Genomic DNA, 21,401 nt, shown 5'->3' on the forward strand with positions numbered 1-21,401 from the left:
TAATACAACAATTATTTTATTTTTTACAGAGTTACAAAACAGATATATAATAGTAAAATATTCTTATAGCAATCTTAAAATATTTAAATAACTAGAGAGAGAGAGAGAGAGAGAGAGAAATTGAGGTCGAACTATGTCTGGATGACTAGAGCTTTAAACCTTTGCTATTTGTTACGAGCATATATATCTATCTATTTATACTAGCAACTGGGATCAACGAATCTTAACCGATTGTGGGTGCTTGTCATTTCATAGTTCTCGCTAACACCTGCCATCAACTTAATCATTTGAGAAAACTAAGCAAAGAGGAATCTAGCGTGAAATTGCAATATCATATAAGTCAATTGTAATTGATTCGGCTCATAACATGATATCGTTACGAATATTTCATTTGTTGCATTTTAATTGGTAGTAGACTCGTTCGCGCGTGAATAGATTAGAATGGTAGATAACATCGGATAATCGTTCACGACTCTCAAGACGATTTATCTCAATGCATTACATTACCTTCCGCTCAGATAACAATCAGCCTCGAGCATACGTTCTGTCAAGTTTAAGTGGCAACGATTATGCGACGCGGTGATTCGTCCTCTACTTAACGCAGGAACAGTTCAATGGAATAATAACGTCGTCGTTAAACCGTGCCGTACTATCTAGAATACAACGTCAAGTAGATAAAAAAATATCGAATTATCTATCATCTAAATTCTTTAGAGATAATTATTATCAATTGTATTATCTTCCTGCAAAAGATGCACTCATTGTGAAACGCATTAGTTGCGTTGCATACGATTAGAAAGATTATTTTTATCAATTTTTTCAGGCTTATTATCTAAACTGAAATAGATAATATTATCCTCTGAGCAATATACGAATGCTGACCTTGTCATTTGTTATTTTAATCCTTTCACTGTCGAACATTTCCTATTTTTTTGAAGATTGTCAGATTAAATGAAAAATTAATTAAAATACAAGTAAGAGTCATAAAAATTGGCAAATTTTACAAAAATCCTTATATATCGCTTTCTAATGTTTACAGTGAAAATACTTCAACGTTTTTCAAAAATTAAAAAGAAAGAAAACAAAATCCCAGTGAAAAATAAACGAAAATACTTCACGATACTATGGGCTCTGCTTATAAATATCCTAGGCCAAGCATCGACCGTAAATTGGAACGATGAGTAATCGAATTTACTACGAGTAAAAAACACGTTCAGAAAATTGACGTTAACAGCCTACCGCAAAATACTATCAATAGAAGACATCCTAAATAGACGAAAAATACTTCACCAGAAAATACTTTATATAACACACTGTGAATATAAATTTTGAAAAAAATATAAACGAATTATACATTTTTTTAATAGAAAAACTTCAGAGAAATAATAGCTCAGATGTCAATTAATCATTAAAAACTGTTTAATCTTACTATTTAAAATCAGGGTTTATCATATTAAAAAAATTTCTTTTTTTTCTTTTGGAGAAATATCAAGAAGATCGTTTTAACGTATTATAATTTGTCAACGACAAATATTTTACAATACTTACAGTCGAATTGTAATGGTGCGTGTCTTGGGACAACGAGCTTGAACGCCTGAGACCAAAGTTAGAAAGCCGTCTAAGAATATCAGAATTGCGAGGCGAGAATAGACCAGAGAAATAACATTAAGTGAAAATCTACCGTTATTCGAAGTTACGGAAATATCAGGAATGGTGGAAGAAACTCGATGTATTTATACCTATCGTACTCCTGTCCTCCTTTTCTACAAATCTTCTGTCACTATCTTCGTAATTGGATGAGATTCGTTATTTGCATCAACAATTTTTACATTCACGAAACGCCAAAAAAAAAGAAAAAATCATCTTTCCATCCGAAGGAATGTACTTATTTTTTGTTTTCTTTTCCCTTCAACGTCTAATGCAATCTATGTTATTTCTGAGTCTTTAAAGCCAAATTGAAAGACAAATTACAAGGACGTGTTAATATAAGAAAAATTTTTTAATAAGACTACGTCAATGTGAAAATGTAAAATTTTATCACATCGACGAACATACATAGCATACGAATTAAAAAATCATCAAGTTGTTTCTTCCAACTGGATTTATTCAGAAAATACTCGACTTCCTTGAAGTGCATACGAATGCGTGTAAGTATGTTTATTAGAACACTAATTAACTGCATAACATTTTTTCTGTAGTTACGAAGTAAAAAAGGACAAAGTTATTTCGGGACAAAAGAATGGTGAGGATGAGAGAGAGGGAGGGAGAGGAAGAGAGGGAGAGAGAGAAAGAGAGAGGACAAAAAAGAAAAAATGCACAATCCTCACCTCGAACAGATAGCACTCGAGTAGTCTTCGCGAAGTGACGTAATTCGTGTCCGTCGTATGTGCAAACTATTATTACGTCAAGGGAACGTAAAGAGCAACAAGTATCGCGGTTTTTGCGAAGCACGCCAGGAACTTCGAACACGCGGTGTACTCGCCGAGTGCACGTGGCATGACTGAACACACGCATACACGAGCAATTGCTTTTATATACACACTATACCAACGCAAAAGAACGATTGCACATTTGGAAATAGTAGAAGCAGAGAAGAAGATTGTCCCCTCAGTTACAATCTTTCTCTCCCTCACACACACTTCTCTCTCTCTCTCTCTCTCTCTCTCTCTCTCTCTCTCTTTCTCTCTCTATTTTTCTCTCATTCTCTCTCATTCTATCTATCACAGATGTGCACACGTTTTATAGCATACTCGTCCTCTCTTCGGTCAACTTTCTCATCTCTTCCCTCTCTCACTCATTCTTTTTATTTCAAAGATCCGCTTTGCTTTTTCCTCGACTCAGTAAACATTTCTTATACTTCTCTCTCTCTCTCTCTCTCTTTCTCTCTCTTTCTCTCTCTTGCATTTTATTTTGCATATAACCGTCTCGTTTCAATCAAGCGCTACGAACGTAGAAAGGAAGGTATAAAGAGAAGGTCGAATCTTCTTCTATCCTTCTTTTTCCATCCGTATTTCGAAGGAACGAACGCGCAACGAACGAGCAACGAACGACGATCGAGTTTTCCTACGCGACACGCCCTAAACGAGACTAACTCGGCTCACCACCTGTCTATCTACGTATCCTCAATCGTAGGATCGAACATACCCATCGATCGTCCTTCTCGAACGAGATGGTGCACGTGGCTTCCACCTGCTCCTCCTCCTTTTCTTCAATAACCAGCTTCCCCTTTCGCAATGCAGGAACTCAGAGATATCCTCGACACCTCCACCTCGCTAGAAACGGAGGTTTTACGAGGACAACGTCGTAGAATTGCTTTTCCATCTCTCTAGTTCTCTCTCTCTTGTCGCCAAGACGACATTCTTTCTACATACGCCGACTCGACTCGTCGACTCCACTCGAGTCCAATAGAATCAGCTGACTTCGACGAAAGAAGATATATGACCTCTCTCTCGGACTCTCATTCGTATCGATGTTTCTCGTTTAAACCCGTGATCACACTTTCCAACGAACGTTCCGGCCTTTTCTTGGCATCTTCGACGTTAGAAATGGATACAATGCGTGAAAACAAAACTATTGAAAATGTTTTACTATCGTCCGAAATTCACGACAAAACTCTTCGACATACCGCGAGGCTGCTTAACGAGACGACTAATTCGAACGTGTTGGGTCCACGAGCACAAATGAGGAACAGTGAGGAGAAGGAGTAGGAAGAAGAGGAGGTGTGGTGGTAGTGGTGGCAGAAGAGAAGGACGAAGAAGAGAAGGAGAAGACCTCGACACCCGCACTACCGTCTGTCTGACAATACGCTTGTGAGAAGGACAGAAAGTGAGAGTGAGAAAGCATGAGAGAAAGAGAGAAAGAGAGACAGAGAGAGAAAGAGATAGAGAGAGAGAGAGAGAGAGAGAGAGAGAATCCGCCTTCTCCGTTTCTATGTATTTGTATTTGTCTGTGAGTGGTCTGACCGTCACGGAGGAAGAGAAGAAAGAGGAAAGAAAAAGAGGAAGAGTGAGAGAAAGCGAGAGAGGGAGAGCTAGTGGCCAGAGCAAGAACGTGCGAGTAGTATGGAAAGATGACCCCAGATATGGGACTAGCACTCGACGGGACCCCGGACCGAATCGCACTGCGTTGTGTCGAGTCCAAACCCGGGGCCCTGACCGATCGTTTAACCGGAGAGGGACTCTCCCTCTCTCCCTCTTCCTTCCTTCCTTCCACCTCCACCCAACCGTCTCTACGTGGGATCGTGCTGGCACAACCTGCGAGACAACTTGCATTCCAAATTTATGCAGCGTGCACGCATCGCGTGTTTTCGAAATAAGAACGGGAATTTCTCTTGCAAAGTACGATGACTTTTTCATATCTCCAAGCAAGCGTTTTCTACGAGTAAACATTCGTTGGAAGATTTTTCGAAAGGTTTCTTGTCGAAAAATGTATCATCTTATTGATGATCATTTTCATAATAACAATTATAGAATTGAGCTCTGATTAAAACCAAATGTACTTCTTTTACAAATCTAATGTCATTTTATTTTATTATATTCTATTGTATATCATAATAAATAAAAGTTCATGACATTTACAAGAATATTGGAGATACGATTTTTTCCCAAAATATAACGATAATAATTTGATAGAAAAAGGTTTAAAAAAATGTATTTCTTTTATTATCTATCTACGTGTTCAGACAATATGATTAAATCTCTTTCAAGATTCTTTTATTGTATCACGAATGTAAGTTTGTTCGAAGAAAGCTTTAACCGAGCGACGTTAAGAAAAAGATCTCTTAAAAGATTTATCTACCTTTCCTGCTCGGCCATCGATGTCTCCTACAACTTAGGTAACACGCCATGCATGCTACCTTAAATGTTTCCTCGCACGTATTCTTTTAGATTTACCAGTGTATTCACCATTCTCCTTTGTATTTTTTCTATCACAAATTGCACAATTAAAATTTCTATATAATTTTTGTCGATAATTAAAATTTCATAAAATAAGATTAGGTATATGTAAATATTAAAATGAATGCATTTAAACTAAAAATATCTTGTATTATTTATTAAATTATGCGAATTCTTTTAATTTTGAAATACTGCAGGAAATAACAAAGAATTCAAACGTTATACGTATGCATGAGCTTAAAATGAGGCTGTTTTGTCGCAAGGTCGACAATTTAGATTAGCACAGAATATTCGTTAGCTCAGGGTTCTCGAAAAACCTTGACACGACCCTGACGAGAAGAATTGAATGACACAGGCAGCGCAATGAATACCACCGCCGTATGAAGAGTATGCTTACAGATGGTAAATGTCGCTTCCAGCTGACCAGACACGGTCATTGTGATGTTAATGAACACAGGAAGAAGCATTTTTGATCAAGCAAATCAACCTCCTGCTTTGTATGATATTCGTGTAGAAATAATGTGTTATTTTTATTTCTATCTTCATCAAAAAAGATATTAGAATATGAAAATATAATACATTTAAAGAATCATTTTGTACACTTTAAAGTAATACTCGATATATTACGATATACATCAATAAATTAAGAAATTAAAAGGGCAAAAAATTGAAAATTAAATAAAAAATAAATAACATACAGATAAAAATTAAATTATCAATAAAGTAGATGTAAATTAAATATCGATATAAAAATTTAATATTATTCAATAAAAAACAAGATACAATCTAATGCGACCAGATCAAAATTTCAGACAAGTTTTAACTAAGATTCTTAACGTTGGATTACGATATAAGATTACGTCCGATATCTCGGCAAAGCTAAGAACATAATTAATGACTCTATTAAAACGATCTTCTTAAAGAATTTCTTTCTTACAGATTTTTCGTTCTTGAAACGACACATCGAAGATTAGAATACAGTGCAAATGATAAATCGATTTTCGATAAACGATCATAAAAAGCTTATTCATTGGTCATGGATAAGCTTTAGAAAGCGTTTCAAATCATATTATACATATGTTATTGTACTATGATAAAGCGTGATCTATTTAGACATTTAATTAAAATCATACTCGAATTAAGCGATTCTCTTTTCGTGACGAGTGGACGTTGTTCGAAATAATAATAATGGATGTATATTTGTATGTGTGTCTGTGTGTGTGTGTGTGTGTGTGTGTGTGTGTGTGTGTGTGTGTACATAGATACATGTACATACATACGTATACAACATCAAAAGACGAGGTCTTCTCCATCGCGTGTGAGTCACATCCCACGATCCAAACATTCCTGCGTGATGTCATAATATATGTTCCCGAGCATACGACATTATCGTTACATTTTTTTTTAATTCTCGCAACGCAAAATCGCCACTCGTGACGAGTGTTCTATATACCGATGTTCTATTACCAACTTGAAAATATTAATTATACCCTGAACGATCAAGAGATATCATTGAAATTAATGTTACGTTTCATACAGATTTTACGTAATTTTGATTTTTTCTTGATCAAATCCCCAGAATATTTTTACGTTTTCGCTTCTCTTATTAAAAACGTGTATCATCAATTGTAAATATTGTGTATTGTTTCTTCGATATATACTAAGAATATGATTTCTCTATCGTGATCGAGTAAATAAGAACAGTCGTTCAGTGCATGGATCTGGAAAGACCTATTACGCCATTATGAGATATAGTACTAGACGACTAACGAAGTTGAATTAATAATTATATCATTGATGAGTCATTGTAACAAGTCGTGCGAATGCCAGGACATTCTTTTGTGTGAATGATAATTTAAAATTCTTAAAATCCATGAAGGCATATTATATTTTCATATTTGCTTTACGATAAAAAATAAACACATACGCACATACACACGTACGTACCTCATACATACAATCCAAAATTGTGTAACTTTGAACTTATCGATCTCTTTATGATAATTTTTCGAAATTTTAAAAATTGTATTCTAATTCTCCCCTATAATCCGGGTCAAAGCACCCGTATTTTTTTTCTGTACATTAGATAAGGTATACCACCCATGCGTGTTACTAGGAACTGGTCGCGATAGAAGCTTTACCTTACCAGATAAGAAAGTTTGAAGAAAGGCAGCATTTTCGACTTACCACAGTTCGCTGAGCTAACAATGAATCTTTGGAGTACGTTATATGAGAACTCGAGATAATCGAAAGTAATAATACATATACGAATTTATTATCAAAAAAAAAAAAAAAATAAAAAAAGAAAAAAGGAAAAGAAAAAGAGAAGAGTAGATAATTCAAGCTGAGATCACAAAAAAAAAGAAACGAATAAAATCTCGAACGACTACATTTCACATACGTAGATAAATGTATTCCATTGTTTACACTATATCATTCGGTGCTTAATTTTTTTATAACAATACGAGTTCGATACTTTGTTCAAAGCTAACGAGAAAATTGTCGTTGAACAAAAGGAAATACTTTGAAGTTCAAATATTGAAAATAAAGAACAATAGAGATAGGGTTGACGAAGAAAATAAAAGAAATAATCAATTCATTCAGAGTCATAGTACTTAAAGCTCCGTGTGTAAGTGTATCCGGGCGAAGTGCTTAAAGAATTAAAGTGGCCAAGAGAGATAGAAAGATAGAGGGAGAGAGAGAGAGAGAGAGAGAGAGTGAAAGAGAGAAAAGATAAAAAGAGGAAGAGAGATCGCGACAAGAGGAGTTTCCCTATTGAAGCTAAACGGTTGTACTTTAACTGAGAACATTCGCGTTGTGTGGTTGTAAAAAAAAAAAAGAAAAAACATAACAGAACACAGCACCGTTGTATCGCATTACACACCGGCTTCACGCCGTTGCGTTGAAAATGCGCACGCGATTATTAAGCCGGCTGTCCGATGTTACCCGTTGCCGGATGTCATAACGTAGTTTGTCTTATTGTCGCCAAATCCATTAACATTCTCATGGCGTTGGTACGATGCCAAAACCGACGTACGTTTCTTCGCAAAAGTCATCGTGAACCGTTCGCCAACGAATCAAGAGAGAATCGTTCGCATTAGATTTTTCAAATCAGCTTTCGTTTTACCGTTCATCGTTTAATACGACGTGTTCGTACGAATGATGAAAATTTCTTTTTAGTCAACTTAATAAAATCTATTTTTGTTTTCTTTTTCTATTTAATTAATCAATGAAGTACGGATATTCATAAGATAATTTCGGATTCTAATAGGAGTCCATTATTTTTATAAATTGATAAAGAATATATCATTTATATGTTTCGATTGAAGAACATTTGATCCAGAAGAAGCAACGATCCATAACCTACGACAAATGATACGATGAGAATATTTAATGATAAATGAAAGGAGAACGTATGATTTGGCTACAAAAAGAAAAGAAAAAAAAAACAAGTAAATACAATTATCTCGAAAGTTATGCGTATGTAAATCTTTCTAATGACGTGTGTAATTTGTAAGAAAAGAAAGATAAAATGAGAAATAAATATTAAAATTATCGTACGATGAGTGATAACTCACTAAGAAGCGGAAATTCACGCGTCAATACGTACACGGACACGCCGTCCTTGTGATGGCAAAATGTCCGGCAATGAACTATCGCATTGCAAAATGTGAAAGCGATTAAAATTCCAACGAACGGACGAGTCTTTTTCTCTTTCTCTCTCTCTCTCTTTCTTTCTCTATGTTCTGTGTTATTTCTATGAGGTTCTCCTCACGACTCCTTTTAGCTTCGAGTTACGTGAGAAGAATGTATACTTTTTAAGGTGAGCCCACTTTTTACAATGAAAACAAATAATTTGAACGATTCTTTGAACATACGATTACCCATTTAATTTTCTTATTTCACCACGCGAAAACAATACTCATTTGTTCGACGTTTCTTTTATCAGAGAAAGAACAAATACCTAATTAATCGATTCACGCTTCGAGAGCGAACGAAAACAACGCTTAGCCGGTCGAAGCGTCGCGTACCTACTGACTCTCCTGAGACAGAAAATCATCGTGTCTGTCCGCTGTCAGATAAGAATATCTATCGTCAGCCATCCACGCCTCTACTACGTATACGTACGTAAACGTATGTGTGCCTGTGTGTATGGACATAATGTACGTTAATACGTGTGTACGTTTCTTGTGTATATATTCTACGTTTATCTGTACGCGTAGAAGAAAAAAAATACATACAAAGAGCATATGCGAGGAGAAGAAGTTGTTCAGGTAAAACGATACATTCTGTGTTGTCGTTAGTCTAAATGTAACGACGATAATGTTACCAAACGTATGCAAAACAACAATATCGGTGACACTTATAATACGCGTGCGAAAAGTCGCGTTACGGGAAACGTTACTCGTGGAATTTATGAACAAAATTATTTTATTTGATGAACAATGAAATCTGAAAAGAAAAATACTAATTGATTATTTTTTACCAAATCAAAAATTTTACATCGATTGTGAATTATTCAATTCAACGAATTAATAGTAATCGTGAAAAATTATGAACGATCTATAGATAAGTTACAATTATTATTTTAAAATAAAAAAGGGAAAGAAAAACGTGTATAGTCGATGTTATTAATGCAATCTCACCTTGCCCTAGTTGAATCGATCGAGACTCACCTATCATGATGATTTTTTACATTATATCAGCGATGATGTATAAATTATTTTTTTAATGCAACGTCTGATCGTTTATACTTAAGACACATTATCCTTAATTTAAATATAGTCGTAAAATCGATAAATAATGACAATTTTAACCGTTCAAATATGTTTCTCACTCGTGAGTATTTGCGCATTTACAAATATTTAGAGAAACCATTTGCTCGTCAGCTTTGTAATGGCATAGCTGATTAAATACAATTAAATAGACATTACCTGAGCTTTACTGATAGGATAAAGTTAAAATTTTGAAAGTGCGTTTGAAAAAAAAGAAACGATATATAGCGAAAACATGCATTAGCATATAAGAATTATATGCAATTTATAAAAAAAATTGAAAGAAAAATGAATATCCAGATTATATCGTAAACAAATATGTTGAATAAAGTATATACTGTATTCACTGACCTGTAAACAAAGCTTCGAAGAGAAAAGTCGAATTTCGGGCGAAATTCTTTAACAAATTTACTTCTTATCTAATGAAAGAGCGTCCATATGTAACATCTTTTAATCTCATTCCTTGCAATTGCATGCATTGTTATATAAGAACGTCTTCGTTATGAAAAATGAAAATTATAGATAATTGGACGAGACTTTTTATATGTGTTCGTGTATGTCAAATATTTGCAAGCATGAAATTGACTCATCGTGTAAATGAAATACGATGCAAGGAACGCATCTGTGTAAATGAATATGATGCACTCTGCTTGTAATAATCAGCAAATGATAATTACATACATATATACAATTTGTACAATTTTTATTACAACAATATTTGGCGGATGTAGCACAATTTTGAAAACTATCGTGCCATACAATAACTCTCTAAATCGTTCATTATTACATCGATAGCGTTTACTGAAATATTATATATATATAAAAAAAAAAAAAAAAAAATAAAATATTGTTTATATGCTTGACAAATACGAAGAGATATTACTTAATATCTCACAAAAGCTTTAAAGGACAAACGAAGCGACAAAATAAATGTAGACATCGCATACATTATAGCAGCGCAACGTTTATTACCAAACCAATGTTATATTATAAACGATAAATTGCTTAACTTTAAAAAGTAAATATATATATACATATATTTCTCCTACTATCTAAATAGCCTTTTATATATATATATATGTCTGCTCGCATATCTCAAACGATTACATTAATATCAATATTTGTGTGAATTATCTTATATCAGAGAATAAATTCTGAAATAAATCACAACAAATTCAAATATGAGGAAGACGTTTAACTACTTTTCTTATTTTATAATCCTTTAGTATAATTTTTCCACGTATAAGATAGATTCGTTTTTGACTATAGAACTTTATCACATAGAAAACAGTCTCGGCTTATTGAGAATAGTGAAAAAGAATTTCAAAATTGTCTATTATTTAACTTAACTGTGCTATATTTTAAATTATATCATAAATTGAAATTGATTAAAGTCACAGGACATTTATATATGTTAGTAAAAAAAAAAAAAAAAAAAAATAAAAAATAAAAAAATAAAAAAATAAAAATAAAGAAAAGAACAAGAAAGTATGCATGCTCTAAAATTGTTGACGAATTTGTTAAAATTCTTATTGTTATAACATTCACTTCACACGTTATTTACAGGATCAAAATCGAATCTATCAACGACATTATAATATTTCGAATACTTCATTATACTTACTACATCAATGAATAACATTTTTACATATATATATATATATATATATATATATATATATATATATATATGTAAAATATATATATATATAGGTATATACCTGCACTACTTGGCTCCACTATATTCGTATACACATACTTAATAGTATAACTTATAGATACTAATTTGGACTCTACTATTTATTAAATTCTTGTCTACTTTTATCTACAATAATATCTCTTAATACTACCAGTATACGGACGCGAAGCTACTCTTTGTTAATATCTATACTGTCATTAAATACTGCGTTATAAATGTAATATCAAAGAGATAGATAAGTATATGTACTTACATAATTGTGTATTCAATAAAAAAGAAAAATATATCTATTCAAAAAATATACTAGAACAATAACGATAATATAAAATCTCTAGTAACACTACTGACAAATGAGAATCTCGATTCTTTTTTTTATGCCAAGTTTCTATCTTGTATAATATAATATCATTAAAATTGTTTATAAAACAAACAATATGTTTATCATTGTAGTAAATATACGATGAATCAGGAAATAGTATTTGAATACATTGCAGTTGCAATATAGATTTCGTAAAGTCTCCATATATAATTATAAACACGTTATATATGTATTATTATATACAATACCTATATATACAAAACCTAATACATGATAGATCATTTTGATTATTTCCTGAAAATCTAACGAATTAGCTTATTCACTGTACATCTGATACCCCTTAACTGTATCATTTGTGACACTTACGTTAACTAAATCGGTCAACGAGCATGGAAGGGTCATACTGGGAATGTTCAATTTACCAAGCACGACAATTACGATGGACGTTAACTTCTCGACGTTTTAATCGAAGAGAAATTTCTATTACATACGTCAAGTTAATTTACGAACAACAATCAATAATTGGCTAGTTACTATTTTCGATCACGTGTCACAAAAATAACAAGCTTTCCGAATCGTTAACCTCTTTTTCTACTAACACAATCGTGCTCTTTTCGTGTCACGTTTTAAAGTTTTATTGTTAGTTCGGCCAAGATATAAATTCGAAATCGTTTCGATTTTATTATACTAGCGATCGACGTTCTTTCTGCCATATATATTTTATATATATATATATATATATATATATATATATATATATATATACATATACGTATATACCTATATACGTATAACCACGTTTCAAACCCCATCCACACCCTTAACCGTCGAATGAACCTCATGGTCGCTTCCTTTTTTTTCTTATAAAACCAAAAAGGGCTTTTCAATACCCGATCCAAGTTCCGATGGAACGAACGAATTCTTCCTCGAGCTGTCCGATAACGGAGGTACTACTTGCCCCCAGGATAGATTACCTTCCCTTTTTTTCCAACAAAGGTTTCTTCAGGTTAAAGTGCATCCGATTAATATCAGGAGCGAAACGAGCGGGAAGGGAGATTGAAGTTTCTACAGATTTCTTTTTCTTTGTGGTGAAATTTATCGACATTAATACATTTTTTGGTGTATCGATAAGATTGGAAAGATAACAGAAAGGAATTTATATATATACACACACACGCGCGCGCACGCGCGCACACACACACACACACATACACACACCCATTTAATTAGAAATTATTATGTGTGTGTAAAAAATATTCTTTTTTCAGATATCATCGATTTTTAAACATTAAAATGCAAACTCTATAAGAAAAAAATGGAATAAAAAGTGGGGGAAGGGAATTGGAAAATCTTTATCGTGAGGAAGGAGAAAAAGGTCCGGTAACAAGTGTATTTCTATCCGTGTTCAGGCAAACCGTAAACAACAGAGACGCAACACAACGATTATGCATGTACACGTGGTCAGAAAGAAGCGTCATGCGGTGCAGCCAAGCGTGCGTTGCTGTTTACCTGCGAAGGGCACGTCTCCGAAGTATTCCTCAACGTTGTCGGTAGACATGCTCTTGTCCGAAAGAGAAACGCTCGATAAAGAACCGCTGGATGCATCGAGAGAACCGCTTGCAGGAAATTGTAGCAAATCCTCATCAGTTTCCGTTTCCATGTCGCGAGATCTTCTTTTATAAACCTGCCGAAAAACGAACGTAAAACATTTTTCTCTTTTCTTTTTCTCTCAGCGAAGTTTTCTTCTGATCACACATAATTGTGATCTCTGGAGGATTATGTACGATGGGCGTTGTTTCTTTTTCTTTTTATAATCTTATCAAAAGATATAAAGATTTTTATCTTCTATTTGGAAAAATTTATTTATCATTCCTTATTTATTTTTATAACAAATAATTCTTATGGAAACAAACGTTTAAAAATGCATTTTCTTTTCTTTCTCGATAAATTTAAAGAATCGATTTTTATTAGATATGATATTTATACATTTAAAAAAAAAAAGTAAATAAATACAACTAAAAATACAATGCAGAAAGCAGCGGAAAAAGAAATTTCATGTGGCTCGATTTTTTGCAATTAAAATCCCAGAAATCAGAGATAGCAGACACGATCATCATTACGATGAACATTCTGGAGGTAAAGAGCGTAAACCATCACTAAAAATTCGTACATTTTTCTGTGCTTCAACGGAATGGAAGAAGAAAGAAGCTTCAGAAAGACGAGGTAGAAGAGATGGCGGAGAGAAATGGAGAAACATTTTCAAGAAAGGAAGACAGAGAGAGAGAGAGAGAGAGAGAGAGAGAGAGAGAGAGAGAGAGAGAGAATCAGAGAAGCGCAAAAGTCGAGGACTTCATTATCCAAAGGGTGTCGGCATCTTGCATTTTGCTGCTCTAGTGAACCCCCGGAAGTTGACAAGTGAAAAGCAACCATCCGTAATCGGTTCCTTCATTTTCGTCCTTTCCTTCGTCTTTTGCCTGTCGAGTCTCTGATCTTCGTCTTTCTTCCTATCCTCGTCTATTTCACTGAGCGTTACCAACAATCGTAACAACATTTGATCAAATCACGTCAACGATCACATTTCAACAGAGAGACTCAACGGAAAATTCTCCAAATAATTTTATCGTTCATAAGAAACATATCTTAGACGATTTTAAAGCTATTAAAACATAGTTCCGTTGATCTACAATGAAATAAACATGATCACGAGAAAATAATACAAAATTTGACACGTGAAATTCATTGAAACTTTTTCGTATTTCTATCTAAACCCCAACATCCTGGATTTATTGTATAATCATAACTGACAGATTGCAAATGTAGAAAGATCGTATAGTTGAAGAAGTGGATTTCTAAATAATAGCGGAAGTCGAGTCGAGAATTCTCCGAAGATGCAACGAAGCAAAAGCCGAGAATGCTCGATTCACACGATTTCGACGTATCAACGGATCCTTCCGAGCAAACGGAAACGTATCCGTACTCCAACGATACACGTTGCTCCCTTCAGAAGGAACACGTTCTCCTTTTCCCTTCTGTGCCATCTAGCGAAAAGGATATATATACATATACATACATACAAACACACACACACACACACGTATGTAGACACACGCGCGCGCACACACACATGTATGTAGACACGCATACACACAAACACACATACGCATATATATACACATATATGCATACACATATATATGTACACGCGCGCACACACACACATTCACTGTGTTAGATTTCGCCGAGCGTATACGGCCGTTGAAAGATGTGGATTTGCAAGTGCATATACCAGCCGTCGTCGCCGTTACCGTTTGATGAAGAGAAAAGCATCCTATGCTGACTAAAGAGAAATAGAGAGAGAGAGAGAGAGAGAGAGAGAGAGAGAGAGAGAGAGAGCGAGAGAGAAAGAAAGAGGAGAGAGGGGAGAGAGAGAAGAGATAAGAGAGCACGCTACGGATATCCAAGTACCGGTGGATAGGAGAGAGGAAGCGTACGCGTAGAGTCGGTCTCACAGCAGAGCGATCACAGGATGACGCGGCAAACGGCTGTGAAGGAGCGATGCTGATACCACGAGCAGAAACTAAGAGAGCGAAAGGGAGAGAAATAGGGTAGGGAACTGCCAGATTTGGCTCCTTGGAAATCGCATCACAGATCAAACAGGGCTTGTATATTAAACATAGCCCTGTACGTAAGACGTTCGTACATAAGTATATCTATACATACTAGAGACCATATACTACCGCTTATCTTCTATCCAACGATTCGGATCGACTGAGAGATTTAACGATCTTTGACATGGATGGAATTTCTCGACTTCGCGACGTTTCGCGCAACTCTGATACGAGAATATATGAAATCGAACATACTGTTTTGTATGCATCAACGATCATGTAGCAAAACGTGCAGAAATGAATCTTCTAAGATCTTCCTAAGATATACTCGTTGAATATTGACAAACCGGAGAAAGCAAATATTTATGACGACAATTACAAGAAATCTTTTTCTGTAAATCGTATATCGTAATACTATCGAATATTGTATTATAAATAAAAAAATTGTTCTGAAAAAAAAGTTTAAAATTATAAAAAATACGTGAATTTTATTAAAAAAAAAGAAAAAAAAAAGAAAAAAAAAATACGAAGCTCACCTGGCTCAACGGACGAATACGTTCGTGAATCGATTTCTCAGCTTGCATGGCAGAAGGTGGTGGATGATCGGGAGTCGGTGGTTGAACGTAATGAGTTGGACTCGTAGGAAACATCATTTGTACACGTCTGAGTCTTTTATCTGTTGCCTCTCTGTTATCCTGAACCATCATTGTATGACCACCATCAGGAATCTCTCGTTTTTCGTCTAGCAAGCTTTCTTGGGAAGACTTCAAAGTAAGGAAGGCGTTAGAGACGAAGGTTTGTTCCTGATGTATAGAATCGTTCTCGCTACAGGGCGACTTATCGACGCAAGGGCCGTTGTTATCAAGCTCATAGCCTTCGTAAGCGTGCCTACGAAGTTTCCTTCGTGGATTTAACATCTTTATCGGGCGATTCTCGTAAATAGATGTTATTGCAATTGGTTCTACATTGGTGTTCGCTGTTGTTGTTGTTGTTGTTATTGTCGTTATTGGCATTGCCTCTCGTCGATTGCCACTTTCCACGGACGGCACGAAACGAGATTTCATTTCCACGTACTGGTCCACGCTTCTCGTCACGTGTCGTAACTGCTCACGACGTTTTTGCAGCTGTTCAAGATCGATGTGACTACGCGCACCGCTACGCGCTAAGAACAAGTACTCGTAGTTACTCGGACCCAACGAACAGTCCGCCGAAAGTGACATTTGAGTCTGCAGGTGCGTCGGCGAAACCGATAGGTTACGCCTCGGTGGTTTCTTCGGCGGTGTCGGCTACAAAAATCGCCACGAAATCAGCCTCCCTATTGGTATCGATCATGATACCTACTTTACAACGATCTCTATGCTATACGATATGAAATCAATAATAGATCGATTCGTTCGATAGTAAGTCAATATTGTCGCTGCAGAGTATATTAAATGTATGTATTGCAAACGAAAAAATAACTATACGTTCGTTTGTCATCGATCAACAACTACACTCTTTTATATCTAAATATAGCATCTAAATATATATGTGTATATTATACATATATATATATATATATATATATATATATATATATTATATATATCCGAATACAAATTGGAAAGTAGTCATAAAAACGCGTTAACCTGAACTCTATTTTCAAAGGATTTTCCATCAGTTCTATATTTTGTGTTGAGCGATGCAAAAATCTATTTCCTCTACCTTCGTATTAGATTTCTCCGTTACAACGATCGAATCGACAGGCCAATTATCGAGAAATCGATCAACGAGGAGAATTCTCTACCGTGGAAGCCACGAAATTGATGATACCTCCATCAATTTAAAGCACACTCTATGGTATAAACATTGTCGATATCTTACTTCGCTACGTATAGAACATCTACAGAACCATTCTCTTGTTAGAACGCGTAATCGATCTGGAATATTAATCGTAAACTAATAACTTTATTCCTCGTATTCTTAATTTAATGATGACGATTGCTAAATCGATCGTATAAACGGTGGAATTGAAATATTCAAGACATTATTATTAACATAAAAGATCGATATATCCGAATAATTTTGATTAGCTTATGACGTCATTTCACCCCCATAAAAAGAAAAAAATTTCTTACGGAAACTTTGCTGTTAGAGGCAGGGCTATGAAGTGAGCTGGACAGGGGCGCCATTGGTAAGTAAATCCCAGGGGCACCGGAATCGTTGGCCAAACAACGTCGTTCCCGTGGACTCGGTCCACCAACGCTAGATGACGAGGAGACGCTCAATTGATCGGACTCCCTGTTACCACCATATCCCGTGGGCAATGTCAAGGACAGATCCTCCGACACGAAGCTACCCTCCATAGTTCCTCTTGGTACAGGTGGCGTTTGATACAATCCGCTATCCGAACCCCTATGATAACAGATCCACAAACTACATCCTTGAACTTTATCAATTACGATTATTACCGTTACAAATACTAACTACATACCAATCAAATCGAAGTTTCCATACTCCTATAAGATCTCGAACGGAAGTCAAATTATTCTACATCCTCCGATTATGATTCAAACCGTTATAGCCATTAATTCGATCGAACTGAGCTTTCCAATTTGAATTATATATCTACTTATAAATTATTCTAACTCTAATATTTAAAGGGATTATTTCGAAAATGAAAACGCAGTTCGTTCGTTGTATTTCATGATAAGCGAATTATAAAGATGTGAATGATCCACGTGCTAAATGTTTATGTCATTACCCTGTCGTGTCACGTGGTTGTAACGGTGTTCTAGAGGTGATAGTGTTTTGTACTTTGTCTTCCGGTGTTTGGTCGGAACTTTCAAGAGTATTTATGGAGTTGAGAGTGTCAGACATGGACATGAGAACGCTGTCGAAGACTGAGCTGAGGTCGGAGTAATCCTCTGTCTGCGGGATAGTCCTCCGTACTCCATTCACTGGTCCCCTATTCTGCCCGTCTTCGCTGAAACGCGTTACGCCAACTATGCTCGTCAAATCTTTCTTTCATAGTTTTAATCATTTTCTTTTACTTTTTTCAAGGGAAGCTTACGGAATTGATAACATCGATATCGAACATGTCCCATCGAAGTGAAATCGTCTATACTTCTAAACCCCCTGGATAATTTCGAAATGTATCTGATCTATTTCAACAAATAGGAAACGATATGGGAAAACAAATGCTAAAGAACGACGAGAGAATATCTTGCGAAAAACAAGTCGAATAGCAGGAGAAGAGAAGTCCATGCCCGGAGGACACGGTTGAGAGGCATGGTTATTAGTTTTGTGCTGCTGAGACGGGCTAACATTTACATTGTTTAACGTGATGGATTCATCTCGAGGCAGGCCGAGTCGGGGATACCAATGTCAAACACGGACGATGGAGGGCTTTCCTGGCTGGCGTTGCACCCTTCATTCTTTATCCTTCTCACTCCGAGTCGAGTTCAGCCAACCGGTCGGCCTTAGTAGCTAGCGGAAGTAGAGAGCGAGAGAGCGAGTAGCAATGGGGCAATGCGGCGGGGGTGACCTGGGGCAAACGAGACGGTCGGACCCACCATCGCCTGCCTACATCAGGAAAATTAAACCAAGCCAAGCGGTGCTTAACGCGCTGGGGCTACACGCGGCCGCGCCACCTCCCCTCCCTCTCTCTCTCTCTTTCTCTTTCTCTCTCTCTCTCTTTCCTCCACCTATACATCGAAACTTCCCTTCTCGATCCGAGAACCTCCAGCTCTGTGGCTAACGCAAGGGCAACGCCAACAGTGGCAGTAGCAGAAGTAGTAGCAGTAGCTCTAGCAACACTAGTAGTAGCAGCAACTAACAGGAGCCAGCAATGACACCGGCTGTGGCTAACAGAAGCAGGTATAGCTAGCTAGTGTGGGAGATGGCAATGATGGTGGCAGTGGTAGCAGCTACGCAAGCAGACATCATCACCCCTCCGCTGGTCCAGTAACTTTCTCTTTCTCTTTCTCTTTCTCCCTCCCTCTCTCTCCCTTTCTCTCTATCTCTCTGTACTCGCTCATTCACTCTCACGATGCTAGGTCCACGTCTATGCTTTTGTTTGCCCACATCTCCTATATTAAAGCTAACACACAGCAATGCACGTACTTGCACGCACTTACGCGTTATACATACATACAAATATCGAGTCTTTCTGCGAAATATTACGTCCCTACTACGTTTTGCGAGAATGAGTTGGTCTCTCTCTCTCTCTCTTTCTCTCTCTTTTTCTTTTTCTCTCTTTCTTTCTCTTTTTCTTTTTCTCTCTTTCTTTCTCTTTTTCTCCTTGCTCTCGTTTATTTTTCTCTCTTCTGCTATTCATCCTTCTTTCACTCACATTCCACGTTTCTCCCTTTCTTTGGTATTAATAAATAGTACAATGATGATAGTTCGAAGAGAGCAAGAATCACGCGTTGCTCGTTTAAGGATTAAGCTTACTTTCTGGAAAAATGTCAGACTAATTAGTTGACCGAAAACTATCTAGATGAAGATTCTCTTTCGCTCGGTGTTGCTACGCGTTTTCTTCGTAAAAGTTCATGCGAGCACTCGTTCTAATGAGGAAGCGACGTGACCGGAAACTGGACGCAAACGAGAACAAAATAGCGCTAAATTATATACCCGTAGTAAACTAGAAACGTACACATACAATGTTTCCCAAAGTGTAATTATTCGATGTAGTGTATCACTTGAAACAGTCGAACTTATGTTATGTACATTGTATCCGATATGAAATGAGTAATATGATTCGTTAGAAAATATAACGTTTGACATTTTAAATATAAATAATATCTACTTGACTTATAGCTAGAAATGTTCGAAATTCTTCTCTGCTTCGTATATAAATATAAAAACGTAAAAAAGGTGACGACAAAAATACTTGTAAGCATTAGATCATACACTGTGATATCTAAATGTCTATGAATAAAACATGGTATTCTTTATAAAGAAAAAAAAAAAATACAAAAAATATCAGATACGTGTGTTATTACAAAAACAGAATCGTTACTCCAAAATTTGATGATTAATTAAAATTTTCTATCTTATTGGATCAAAACAAATTGCATAATTGTCTATATCTTTCGTTCGCATGAATATAATCCATCGATGCTGACGAAATTTCAGCGAAGGAAAAAAAAAGCAAAAAAAAAAGAAATAGATAACACGTAGGGCGCAACGAAGTCAATCGTGAGAGACGCAATAAAACCGGAAGAACGAGGAGAAAGAAGAAAATAAGATGAAAAAAAGAAAGTATACTCACAAAGACATAACGGAAGTTCCGGAGACACGGCGATCATCATCCCGAGGCTTATGATAGAACTGCCATTGAGTGGGCGACGTCCCTTCCGCCGGAGAAAGATCATCCCCAGGGCGTACATTCTCATAAGGGCTACCCAACGAGTCACCACCCTGAACCGGAATCGGTGGCAAGTTCTCACTGTCGGCATCGCTTTCCACTCCGGAAGAAGACCTGTGCCCTGCACATAAAAGATAATATTATATCATTGCACGTGTAACAAAAAAAAAAAGGAGCGATGTTAATTCTAACAATTGATAGATCACGTATAATATATTGATTCATCGAAAAGTTAATCAAATAGATTCTAAAAAATTATACCTTTCTTTACTTTTTATATATGTTACAAATCTTTTGATAAAGATTTACCATTCTTACAGATTTTTATTCGTATTTATTTACGTAATAAAATTATGAATAATAGCGTGAGTTATTCGCTTCTCTCGCATATGCATAATTATGGTAATGTTGAATACCGTAAAAAGGGTCGCAATTAATATTCTTGTAATTAAGATGAAAAATATGGAATAGAAAGAGATGAGAAAAGTAGAAGGACAACCCGCAGCAATTCCAACGTACTCTTTATTACAGCCGTAATATCTTGGGTGACGTGTGGCGGAAATTGTCCCAAAAGGTCTAAAACGGTGTTTTGACGAGAATCCCTGATTCCCAGATCCACGCCTCTGTCCAAAAGTGCTCGGACAACCTCCATCTTACCGCAAAGTGCCGCCTCGTGCATCGCTGTACCAGCGGACGTTCTTGTGTTGACATCCACTCCCGCAGCGAGTAGAACTTCCACGACGGCTCTACAAAAA

General features: G+C 36.0%; 1 protein-coding gene across 10 annotated transcripts in view; it reads right to left on the reverse strand.

The window, feature by feature from the left end:
• LOC124425943 (ankyrin repeat and SAM domain-containing protein 1A-like) overlaps positions 1-21,401 on the reverse strand; it is a 110,505-nt gene that overhangs the window by 71,357 nt on the left and 17,747 nt on the right. For 8 of the 10 annotated variants that reach the window (XR_006942615.1, XR_006942616.1, XR_006942614.1 and 5 more), the window contains exons 6-11: positions 21,166-21,392; positions 20,551-20,767; positions 18,040-18,261; positions 17,414-17,690; positions 15,833-16,582; positions 13,198-13,372 (exon numbers count right to left, since the gene is read on the reverse strand). Coding sequence is in view for 7 of the 10 variants with exons in the window: in XM_046967062.1 (XP_046823018.1) it covers positions 13,198-13,372; positions 15,833-16,582; positions 17,414-17,690; positions 18,040-18,261; positions 20,551-20,767; positions 21,166-21,392 (1,868 nt within the window). In the remaining 3 variants the exon portion in view is untranslated. The remainder of the gene's footprint in view (positions 1-13,197; positions 13,373-15,832; positions 16,583-17,413; positions 17,691-18,039; positions 18,262-20,550; positions 20,768-21,165; positions 21,393-21,401) is intronic. The other 2 variants (XM_046967060.1, XM_046967059.1) reach the window with 1 other exon arrangement.

The sequence above is a fragment of the Vespa crabro genome, chromosome 8 (assembly GCF_910589235.1).
Source record: "Vespa crabro chromosome 8, iyVesCrab1.2, whole genome shotgun sequence".
Taxonomy (NCBI): domain Eukaryota; kingdom Metazoa; phylum Arthropoda; class Insecta; order Hymenoptera; family Vespidae; genus Vespa; species Vespa crabro.